The 12963-nt window shown below is 35.0% G+C and overlaps 1 protein-coding gene across 1 annotated transcript; it reads right to left on the bottom strand.

Moving 5' to 3' along the window:
• Positions 1-1993: 1993 nt before the first annotated feature.
• wnt8b (wingless-type MMTV integration site family, member 8b) lies at positions 1994-11238 on the bottom strand. Its single transcript, XM_062995236.1, has 6 exons — positions 11168-11238; positions 9262-9295; positions 7238-7376; positions 5991-6116; positions 5738-5880; positions 1994-2554 (listed from the first exon to the last, which is right to left on the bottom strand). The coding sequence occupies exons 1-6, from the start codon at positions 11236-11238 to the stop codon at positions 1994-1996; spliced, it is 1074 nt and encodes a 357-aa protein (XP_062851306.1).
• Between the last annotated feature and the right edge of the window lie 1725 nt (positions 11239-12963).

Here is a 12963-nt window from a genome sequence, read left to right as displayed (position 1 = left end):
TGAACTTATCAGACTCAATGAAGGTTCATTCTGCTTTTTAAGGGGGGCATCACTTTTGCAGGCCTTTAGTTTTGTCACTGCATGCAACTGTAGAGTTGGCACTTTTGCAGGTGGGATGGAAGCTGGCAAGTATTTGTTTATAAACCCTACTTGTCTAGGTACAATACTTGAACTAACTTCTTTTCATCAAACAGTGTGAATCCATGCAAAGCTTTTTCCCAAAGTCCCTTTGAAGGCGACAGGCTATTGAAGGAGGAGGAGAGAGGGATTAGCTTCTTCAGCAGCGGTGCATTACCAAGGGAGCTGATTAGCTCGCCATTCATTGTTAAATCGAGCAAAGGAAGGCCCTAGAGGAGTGAAAGGAGCCAGATAGGTGGGCTTGGAATAAAACAACCACAGGAAGCCTAATACAGGCCACATGAAGTTTCCCAACATTTTTCCCCCTACGATGAGGGCGTGAAAAGGAGATTAGCATACAAAATTAGAGGAAGGATAATTTGAGGGGCGATTTGGTTCATGTTTTCCCTCTGTCTCGACAAAGTTAATTAAACTAGTATTAAATAGTAAAAAAACATCCAAGTGCCAAGGCGTTGGGAGTTCTTTGAGGATTACTTAGATAGAAAAAGAGGCATTTGAAAAGAAGAAATTGAGAGAGGCGTGAAGGAAGGAAGACTATAATTAAAAAGATTTTTTTTCTTATTGTCTTCCTGCCCCAGGGTTATCTGACACTAAATACAAAGAGAATAAGTTAATTTAAACCGCAAACTTTAAAATCAGCAGTTTGAATCATAATCTTTGCTCATTATTTCGGTAGTTATGATATTTAACTGATGTATTCTAGATAATTTATGAAAGTGTAGGGAAACTAGTATTCAATCACTTTTACTTTTGTTATTTAATTAACTGTACTTGCAACACACATGTCTACTTCAGATCTAAAATCACAATGTGTACATAACTGTAAAATATGAACACGATGCATTTATAAATATAAATATTTTTTAAATGTTTAAATATTTAAGAAAAAATGAAATGGAATAAAAGTAGTCACTGTTAAACTTCATATGTTTGAATTTGAATTATTATGCTGACAAAAAAAATAATAAAAGTACAAATTTTAGCTGATTTTGTTATTAATAATGTTGCTATAGGTTGGGAATATTTTTCACTAAGGGTAGCCATTGTGGTAAAGCTGAGGGAGCTTCCTACAGTTCTCAGGGACAAAAGTTTTCAACAACACAACTAAAATAAAGAGCAAAAATACTTGCATGACTACTAGAAAGCATTACCAACACTTGACAGTAAACGATAAACAATAAACTGCACTGGCATGATCTTTCTTTCTACACACCTTACAAAATATCTTAATGTTTTACTTCATGTAAAATTCAGCACTAACTATAAAAATGCTTGGACTGACTGTAGACAGTGCTTAATGGGCTCACTTAATTAAATTAAAAAGCTTAAGTGATGAGAGGGTTCATGACATAGCTTTAATCATAAATGTATCATAAAAAAGTACAAAATAAAAATAATCTAACAAAACTTCACTACACATAAGCAATAAATTAACAATATACAAAGTGCTTCTTATTTACCTTATTTACACATAATTTACAAAACTGACATTAAGCATGTTTAGCGCCAATTCAAAATACATTATTGAGGTGCTTCAGCATATTCAGATTACAACTAACAAAAATACAAGACAGATTTTGGTTGATGAAATTTACAAAATACCTCATCAAGATTGTTTTACTTGTTTAATGTGCTCTAATGTATGGTTAAATGTGGTTATCAGTGCTAGCTTACAAATGCATGCTGAGTAGTATCCCAATAGTCTGAGACCTGTGGATACCTGTGAATATAAATGTATATTAACCATATTCTTTTTTTTTCTTTTCTAGATGTATTTCCTTTAATTAGTTTTATTGCTAATGTATTCTCAGTTACTGAAGAAATGTAAGATTACACTGTTTCCTTTTCAGCCCCTTTAGTGCTTCTTCCTTAAGCGTAGGTTTTTCCTCCGACTTGCACTGTCGTTCTTAATCTGCTTGGCTCTCACACAGTAATACTTGGTGACGGTCTTTCGACACTGCTCACATTTTACCGCACAGCACCAGTGAAACTTGCAGTTGCAGCTGGATATATTTTCTGCCCTGCGTTCCTCCACAGCCAGGCCACAATCACTGCACAGCCTTTTGCAGCTACGTTTCTCCCACTTATTCAGATTTTTGCCCTTCTTTAAGCATTCGCGACCTTCTGTGCCTGGCAAACCTAGCGTACGGTTTTCAACACAGTAGTCAGGTGAATCCTCCAGATGCACCAACTCCTTCCGAGATATGGAGCTGAAAGTCTCTGCAATGGCGCCACGGCTGGCCGCACTGTTGCCCGCTCCACGCAGGAGGTCCACCTTGATGGCTCGTTGGTACTTCTCTTTTAGGTAGTTGCCCACTTCGCGAAACTCGGGCAACTGCAGCCAGCATGTCTGAGTGGTGCAGCTGCCCGATACACCATGGCATTTACATGTCCTCTGCATAGTTCCTTTTACAGCCTGGTATAAGAGAGGATGTCAGAGTATATAAATTACTAATACACTTTAGTAGAAAACATTTTTAAAGCAAAGGCATATAAACAAATCCTGACCATCATATACTGAAATTTTTTTTTTTTAAATTTTAGGTGTTTAACCCTCTACAGCTGTTTTTGTGATTATGAAAAGATGCTAAAAACCTTGATTCCTCAGAAAGCACTGCATTACAGTTGGCATGCTTGTGTGAAAGATATTACCACAGAGGCCTGGAAATACTTTGACAAGCCATTGTCAGGACCATTTGTTGCTGCATTGAATAATGCAAGTTGAAATTGCACTATACACAGCAGACGTCATATGTCAACAATGGACTCTGTGCTGGCCACTGGAGTTTCTTTAAACCAAGCTTTTCTTTATGTCTTTAAAGACCGTGCACAGGAACACAGTCATGCTGGAACTGGAGATGGCCATTCCTGTTGCTGCACAATTTGAACATACACCAATCAGGCATAACATTATGACCACCTTCTTGTTTCTACACTCACTGTCAATTTTATCAACTCCACTTACCATACAGAAGCACTTTGTAGTTCTGCAATTACTGACTGTAGTCCATCTTTTACTCTGCATGCTTTGTTAGCCCCCTTTCAAGCTGTTTTTCAATAGTAAGGACTCTCTCAGGACCACTACAGAGTAGGTATTATTTGGGTGGTGGATCATTCTCAGCACTGCAGTGACACTGACATGTTGGTTGTGTGTTAGTGTGTGTTGTGCTGGTATGAGTCAATAAGACACAGCCATGCTGCTGGAGTTTTTAAACACCTTACTATCACTGCTGGACTGAGAATAGTTCACCAACCAAATATATCCAGCCAACAGTGCCCTGTGACCATTGATGAAGGTCTAGAAGATGACCAACTTAAACAGCAGCAATAGATGAGCGATCGTCTCTGACTTTATATCTACAAGGTGGACCAACTAGGTAGGAGTGTTTTATTATTGGTCCTGACCATTGAAGAACAGGGTGAAAGCAGGCTAAAAAGGTATGTAGAGAAACAGATGGACTACAGTCAGTAATTGTAGAACTACAAAGTGCTTTTATATGGTAAGTGGAGCTGATAAAATGGACAGTGAGTGTAGAAACCAGGAGGTGGTTTTAATGTTATGGCTGATCAGTGTATATTTTTCTTTATATATATATATATATATATATATATATATATATATATATATATATATATATATATATATATATATATATATAATTTTATTGCACTCATTAGCAACTGTGGCTGAAGCACATGAATTCATAAATTAAAAGAAGTGTCCTTATACTTTTAACCTTCTCACATACAGTGGCCTGAGGTGAGGTTCTAAGCCAGGACCCAAGGGCCAAGCAACACACTAATCCATCATGCCATTTATTATATTGAAATAACCATTTTACCATGGTCTGGCTCGCAGGGGGTTGGTTGCCACCCAGAAAGACATATCCTACACAGGTCACCAATTCATTGAAGAGTATCACGTATGTCTATATGAGTACCCAAAAAACCCACTTAGATAGGCAGACCTTTTGAAACTTCTCACAGTAACTTGAGTTAAGAAGCAGACCTAGGTCCCTCTGCCTTTTGTAACTATGGTACCCAAATCCTGTAATAAAACTGCTAAAATGTATTTCTTCTTTGCTTTAAAAATAAAATCTATGAAGAAAATGCATGGAAGTTTAATAAAAGCATTATTGCTACTGTTTAACTTACAATTATTGAAATAATGTAATAAATAGCATAATTCTGAACATGGTTACTGTTGCACAAAGTCCAATCTTTTAATGAAACAATCTAATTACATCTAATAACCAGTACAAAACTGGACAATCATATTAATTACAAATTTAGATGACAGCCAACTTCGAAATGTGATCATATTTTTATCCTAATGCACAACTTCGTGTGTAGAAGCCGCTGTATTATGGCCTTTCTTGGGAGTTGCTACCACAAATGTCAAATTGTGCATGTGCAAGAGCCACCTAAAACTATGGCTTCACCAAGCCAGAAAAGACAATTTTAACCATTTCTGTAAAATTGTAACAGTGATATCAGATATTTTACTGACATCTTTTGCCATAGGTCTATTTTTTTTTAAAGAGAAAGAATGCTAGTCTTATATAAGTGGCATTAAGTACCTTGATGCATTTTCTCAATGGCTTCTTTTTACACTTCTTTTTACTTTTTACACTATATCCAACTATATCCAACTATATATACAAAACATCCACTTGACAAAAAAGAGGAATTCATTTGGCTAAAGAAGGACAAGTTCAAGGTTCAAACTTGGCTGTTTCTTTTTTTCACCTTTTGTTCTCAGATAATATATCTTGACTTCAGGCGAAACAAACATCTGTCATTTGAAAGGAAGCATCTCTTTTCTCAGAGAGGTATTTGCTCTTGATAGGAGGCAGAATCAAGGTTTCATGGTGAGCTGAATTGTTTGGCACAGGAAAGGGGTGTATTTATTTAGCAAGGCCATTGTCAACATATTTTCTGCATTGGCAGACCCAATGGTTAATCCATTCAGTAAGAAATGAAAAAGAATTCTTTTGCATTTTTTTTCAGTTACAATGATGCTCCAGGTGCCATAGTGAACTGACAAAACCTGCAGACGGGGCACTGGCAGGAAAAACAAAGAGCACTTCAGCTGTATGGATGTGCTGCCTGTGGCTCTCTCAAGTGCAACAAAGACCAACATAAATGTAAGATCCTTATTTCTGGAATAAAACTTAATGCTTATTTGAGAAGCAACAGAATACAGAACCTTTGCAACGTCTGGCCCCCCTAGGTCCTCTAATTAAGCTCGCACCACTGATCCCAAGAATCTTGAGTCGAGGTCTTGTCATAAAGGACATTCAGAGGCCGTAAATAGGCCCATCTGGTACAGCGCAAACACTGTCGGGGGGACGAGTGGCACCTTGCTTATAAGGCCATGAATGAAACTCTTGGGTGGTAAGCGATCACTGGAAGCGCTGAAAAATGATTCAAAAGGCACTTTAAATTCAGTTGGTGGCCAAGGGAGAGGTCTACATTTCAATCCCCATATTATAGTCCAAGAGCAAATCCCCCACTCCACCAAACTATCTCTAGCACCCTCTCATAGGCTAAAGTCCATGAGAGGAACTGGAAAACCCTTCTCAGACATTCTGGATACCTTGCGTCCGGCTTCATTGTTGTGCAGGTTCATGGCAGCGCGTGCATCTTGCCCAGTTTCTAATGCGTCCACAAACTGTTTGGAGATGACCTCACCAAAGCCCACATTATCACTGCAGCCTCCCCATAGCCAGCCCTGACCTCCTAAACACAACAGCAATTTTCTGTTACTTACAACATTAATAATATTACGTAATATACGTATCATAGTTATCTCATAATTAGTCATGTTTTACTAGTACAGTATTTTTTACCTCGTTGACCATTCCTGGTATCATCACAGCCACAATTATCAAAGTCCCCCAGACTGCAGTTCCTTGTAAGAGTATACATAACCCCAGCAGAACTAATTGCATGAACAAATGCTGTCTCCCGTGTTGCTGCAAAGAGAAATTAGATGAAAATAACTCACATACCATGCATTAAAAACTTAAGTCTTAAACTCAGCACTTTAAATATTAAAATAAATATATATTTCAGTTGCTCTAATAATAATTAACATTATGTCATACTGTAGGAAAAAGGCCAAAGCCTTTCATTAAGCCTTCTTAACTAAGTCAACTAAGGGGAATTGGTTAAAGAAAGGAAATTGTTTAAAGGGTTATTTTTATTCATAACCACATTCATAATGTTACACCAAAATGGCCTTTATGGAAGAATAGCAAGGAAGGACTGATTTTTAAAACATCACTTGGTTTAATGAGGCAAAAGTGGACTTTTTTTTATTTTAATTCTCTGACCTAAGAAAATACTTAAGCCCGCACTTCCTGCTGCACTGTTAATATTTCAAATAGTTAATTTTTGTGTTTACTAAAAACTTAAATGTCTCATGTGAAAATTTTAGTTATTTGTGAAGCTATAAAAACACAGGTTCGAACATGATTTAAAAAATAGGGTTGAGACTAAATATGTTTTTCAGGGCACTGTCATACTCCCTGACTGGATACTTTTAATTACTCATTAGGTTTGTTGGATCAGACATTGAAGCACAAAACTGACATTAGCTCTTAAGCAGACAGGAGTTGGTACTTAAATTAATCAAGTTCCCTGTTGCACAAAAAATCCCTGGTGAAAGGTGTCTAAGGAAGACCTTTGACACACACCCTTCAGATCGAGAGGACATTCATTTTACTTACCCACTGTCTCACAACATCATTAAAGTCAGTGGTTCTTAAGTGGTTTACCCCTAGAACCCAAAGTCTCTCTCATCAATGTTTTGGGAATCTATTATATTTATTTTGTATGCAAATTAATTACATTTATGTAATCAAAACACTTTAGATAATAACTATATTGTGTTTTATATACTAACTAACATGCAACACTCAAGCATCTTAGAACATTCTGTATAATTACTGAGTTTGAGTCTTTTTTTTTTTTTTATATTAGTACTCAAATAAGTCACGTAAATACAGAAAACTTTCAGTTAATTATATGAATAACCCTAAAACATGTTTAACCACAAATAGATACATTGTAGCCAGGCCTTCCACACACTTACCACTTCTGAGGCTGCTGTGGGTGGAAAGTTGGAGGGCTCGTTCTGGACAGTTCCAGCGCTCCCAGGCAAACTGATACTTGCATTCCTCAATCCCACTCTGAGCACCTGCAGCCACACTGCTGGAATAGATCAGGTAAGCCTGCAAAATGACCAAAATGTACATTTAAATTTTGTTTGCTGGTTTATGCGCAACTGAATTAAATGGAGCTGTTTCAACAGATGGTGTAATTTCATTTTTTTCTCAACAACACTTGTCAGGAATTACAAACAGCATCTATTTATTTACAATACACGTGATTTATTTTTGTCATGGTAGCAATGGGTTGTATAATTGGGAAAAAGGCAGGAAACACCCCAGACAAGTTGCCAGTTTATCACAGGGCGCACACACACACACAGACAAACTCACACCTATGGCAATTTTATTTGCTCAGATTAACCTGACTGCATGTCTTTTAACTTGTGGTAGAAAACCAGAGCACCCAGAGGAAACCCACACAGACACGGGGAGAACAAGCAAACTCCTCACAGAAAGGGCCAACTGCATCACTGTGCCACTCCATTTAATATTTAAATACACAATTTTAAACATTCTACAATAAGCAGGTGAATTGGTAACAGGTGAGGGTATTATGATTGGGTATAACAGAAGGATCCACCAAAAGCTCAGTCTTTGCAAGCAAACTTTGAGAGAATTGTTAAAGTTCAAAATAAAAACTTCTTGATGCAAGATTCCAAATAATTTAGGTTTTTTACTTTTTACCATCTACCATACATATTATTGTTAAAAGATTTAGAGAATCCAGAAAAATCATGCTACTGTAATGCATGCACTAAACACAATGCACTGCTGCATCAGGGAATGTAAACTTAAACTGTTACATAAAGCAATACATTATACACTGCAAGTTCTGTAACCAAGCATGTAAGCAAGAAGGACCTGTGTTTGATTGATGAAGCAGTATTTCTGTGTGGCGTTTGCATGTTCTCCCTGTGTCTGCGTGAGTTTCCTCCCACAAGTCCGAAGGCATACAACACGTTTTGATTTTCTACAACTCCCAGAATCATGCAGAAGGTGTATTGGTATGAGTAGGTAAGTGCATGGGTGAATGTTTTATTCCCCGGGACAGACTAATACCCAAGAGCATTGCCTAAATACCACACGTTAAGTGTGTTGATGTGTGACAACGCTTATCTCTTCTAGACCACAATTTATCTGATTCATAGCTGCTGTGAACATGGCAAGATGTTTGGTGTACTTCAATGACCTCCCCAGTGAGCACATTAGAATCCAGTGGAGAACATTTGAGACTTGGCAGAATGGTAGATTAATAGGCATGTTTACAACAGGAGAGGAGTATTAATATGGTGGATTCTAATGAAGTATTGGTTCATAGTTTTTTTCTTTTGTACAGTCACATGTCTAAAATAGTAACTGATGGAATTTAATAAACAATCTTGTACTACTATTATAGTTAAGCCAGTTTATTACTAATCAACGAAATTAATTAGTAAATATTTTTTCTTTAAGTACAGTGAAGGTTTTAAAAGTTTTAAAAACATATTGTTTAGATTGCAAAAATTAAAAATACAATTAACATAGCTTAGAATGAAAAATGCTGAAGTATTGCTTTTACTTGCTGAAACTGTGACTGATCCACAGTATTTTCTCTCAAGAGGTCTAAGATAAACAATTGTACTATAGATGCTCTCATAGTTACTGGTGTGCTAATAATGGCCACGTAGCAGAGCCACTTTCCCAGACCACTTAAATGGACTTCCAACAACTTTATGTTAGAAGGGAATGGGATAAAGCAATGCCAAAATAAATGAGTGATGTCACTGTATCAGAAAAGCTAACATGTTCAAGGAAATAAAACCCAACATGAAGAGAGATAAATCCTGTCACAATTTACAATGTAATCCTGTATCTTAAAGTATTAATCTACTTAAGTCAATGAATGCCAGAATAATTTCAGATACATTTCTGATCTTGGTAGAAGATCAAAAGAAATGTGGCTTACCTTTGGACCAGTCATCAGAAAATTATTCACTGACCTGGAAAATAGAGCACCTTGTTAACTAAGAAAAAGTGTAAGATCTCCCAGTCAACAACACTATGTCTTAACACATGCAGTATGTTTTTGTAAAAGTATATATCAATGCCTGTGGATTATAAGTATTATAATTCAGTAATAATTATTTGATATATTGTTTATTTATTAACTTATGAAACATATAAATTAAACTAAACTTAACAATTAAATGATAGATATAGATAGATCAGTATCCAGACACATGGTATTTTGAAATAATGTGATTTTAGTACATCTGTAAACACTTTTAATAAAAACAGAGTTCAATGTCCAATATATTTTATTAAAGAAAATAAACATAACTGCATTTTCCTTAATGTAAGTATTGCATTCAAATAATATTTTCTTAAAAAAGATTATTCATTAATAATTAATTGACATACTAATTTATCTCTTTAGTTAAAAACAAAAAAATAACAATTAAGTGTTTCATCTATAATTACAAGTATTGCTCTTGTCAATAATAATAATAATAATAATAATAATAAATAATAATAATAATATTTCTTTTTAACATTTAGTTTACAAAGTGCTTTACAATAACTTTAAGTGATGACTTTAAGTGATCAGCAAGATCTCAACTCAGGAGCTAAAACATTTAAAAGATATTAAATAAATTGAATTAAAATAATTAAACAAAAAAATCTTATAAAAGCTCTTATAAAAACTCTTATAAAAGCATGTAGTTTCTCAGTGGTAAACGTCTTGTTTTTCATAACGAGCAGATACGAAAGACAAGTGATTTTATGTATCCATCATAAAACTATAATTCTGTATTCTGTATTCTGATTGTTATTACTAAGAACTGCGGAAAATAACGAAAAAGCATTAAACATTACTACAAAACAAACATTACTACTGAAAAAAAACAAATTACTAAACATTTTTGCTTATAGACAAAAAACTGAAAGGCATAACTTTTATTTAAAAATGATTTTATCCCAACAAAAAGTAGGACCCGATAATATATACGACGAACAGAGCAGATCTCATGATACTGTTTTTCTTCTGATAATCACCAAAATGCAAACGCTGAATAAACAGGACCAATAATGTTTTACTAAACAGATTGTGTTAAACGAAATGGTTACAAATAATTCATAACTTAATTTAATAAAATACAGTTAATTAGCTAAAACAACGGTAAAAAAAAAAACCAAAATTATTACTCACAACAAACAAAAACAGGGTAGCCTATAAACATTGATCAAACATAAAATAAGCTTTAGAAAAACGCGTTTAAAATGTCTATCTTAAATTTCTCTCCAAATTATGAAACTTTGAGTCCAATTGGACAGCAACGTTAAATAATTTACTTTTACTATTTAAAATTGTGCGGATAAAATATGTTTTATGTGAAAATAATAAACATTATTATTATTATTATTATTAATATCATTATTATTAATATTATTATTATTATTATCATTGTGTAGCCTATTGTACGTTCTTAAATTGTTAAACTAAAGTATTGCAGATTTGGACACAAGTATGCCTATCATTAAATATAATTTCTGCTAGTCTAAGAATAACAATAACAACAGCAATAACTCTTTCTCCAGTAATTCAATCAAATCCAAAAGCAATGCATTAAGCTTATACATTAACACAGTTGTGTCTTTCGATAATTTATTTTAACAATAATCGTGTTTATGTATTCATGAGTCTGAACAGAAATTAAAAACAGTATTTTTCAAAAAACCTTTTACAGTTACATTTTTCGTAACTTACATTTCAAATATAAATGATGCTTTTTGTAAGAATTTAACACAGGGCATGAGCATTGAACATTTAATTGAATTTTTGCTATTTTTACATGCAGTCAATGACTTACCAGCTGCAGCAAGATTTCATGTGAAACATCAGGATAAAAGTATAATAATAAACGTCCAGATGAATGAACATCCTGAGATAGATAGATAGATAGATAGATAGATAGATAGATAGATAGATAGATAGATAGATAGATAGATAGATAGATAGATAGATAGATAGATAGATAGATGCAGTTGTTGCAGAATGCTGATGCAGGCGCAGCAGAGTCTATATAAGCTATACTCTGCCTCTCTCTCTGAAACTGATCTGCTCTCATCCCAAACCCAGATTATCTGCTTAATTAAAGCCTTTTCCCCCTTCTCAGCCCTTCAGCCAATCAGGACTATTGTGCCAAGCAGAGACTGAAATGATCAAAAGGGCACCACGGCTCCCCGGTGCCAAAGAGCGGGGAAGAGCAGTGCGCTTTAACAGTGGGAGTGAATTGATATGAAATCGGACTGGAGATCACTGATCTCCTCACTAACTTATTCATCCTGCCTGGTACAGTAGCTGACGCACCAGTGCTCGGGGATTAATGGATTTATCCCACCGATCAAACGCCTGATGTTATTTGGAGTCTTTTGAGGAAATTATCGCTTTTACAGAGAAGATTTAGATTAAATCATCCCTCAATCCAGACTATTATAGCTCGAATGGTTATTGGCTTGTTTTCTTATTTGTATTTGTTTAATATAAATATAAATAAGTTGATATATCAGTTTTCATTTTATATATACTGAGTTTCATTTTATATATATCAGTTTTCATTCCATATATATTGAGTTTCATTCCATATATATCATTTTCATTCCATATATATCAGTGTTTGCTATATATTTCCTGTTTGGCTTGCCATAATATATATAGTATATATATACTAATAGAACAAGAAACAAGAATAACTCATAGAAAAAGAAAACATATAAATATATATGTTTCTATAAAACTTTAGACCTTTTGATTCTAAAATTTGGAAAAGTTTTGGTAGTTGAACGTTAACCATAAAGATTACCGTCAAAACCACGCAAGTATATGTTCTATAATCTTCTACAGATCCGTTAAAATGGAACAACACTATTAAACGCAAGACTGAGCAAACATACTCAAAGCGCCAGATTAAGAGGATGAAACCAATAGAACCTAAGCAGATCGATATAATGAAATGAATGAAATGAGTGTGTTTGCTCTTCTAATCCCGACAAACCTAAAGCTCTTTTGTTAAAATCTTTGGTAATCTTCAGTTTCTACACAGTTCATGTTCCTCTGCCTACTTGGGGATAAAAAATGTAAGGGATTTAGAGTGATGTTTCTGGATTCTATTTTCCCCTCTTTGTTATTTTTTTTTTCAATTGTCCTCATTTTTTCAGCTTCACTGAAGCTAATAAAATTTTACCTGAGAATAATGAAAGCTGCTAACAAGTGCTTAGAATCCTCAGGATTTTTGTAAATACATTTTCTGTAAAGATGTAACATGTTGACAGCCATGAGCCATCCAGAGGCACCTTGACTGACCATCACCTGAGACCTTGTGTCCCTCTGCATTGCCTAGTTTGGCTGGCAGATACGGAGGTGCAGCTGCCTGTGATCTGTTACTCTCTTTTGATTGACAAACACCTGTGCTTAATTTGCATCAGGTGGAAGTTTTTCTATATATTACAGCTTCTGTGTATGGCACACTTGCGTTTCTCTGAGGCCGTAGTGCCAGACCACTTAGTTCTGTTTGGTTTTCCATTAATGAGGGTTGTTGGCATTCTTTTGTTTTCTGGGAACCCACCCAGGTGTCATGTTGGGCCTCATGAAGGAAACCGCACTAGA

Source organism: Trichomycterus rosablanca, chromosome 5, assembly GCF_030014385.1.
Source record: "Trichomycterus rosablanca isolate fTriRos1 chromosome 5, fTriRos1.hap1, whole genome shotgun sequence".
NCBI classification, from domain to species: Eukaryota; Metazoa; Chordata; class Actinopteri; order Siluriformes; family Trichomycteridae; genus Trichomycterus; species Trichomycterus rosablanca.
This window is presented reverse-complemented; position numbering and strand designations above follow the sequence as displayed.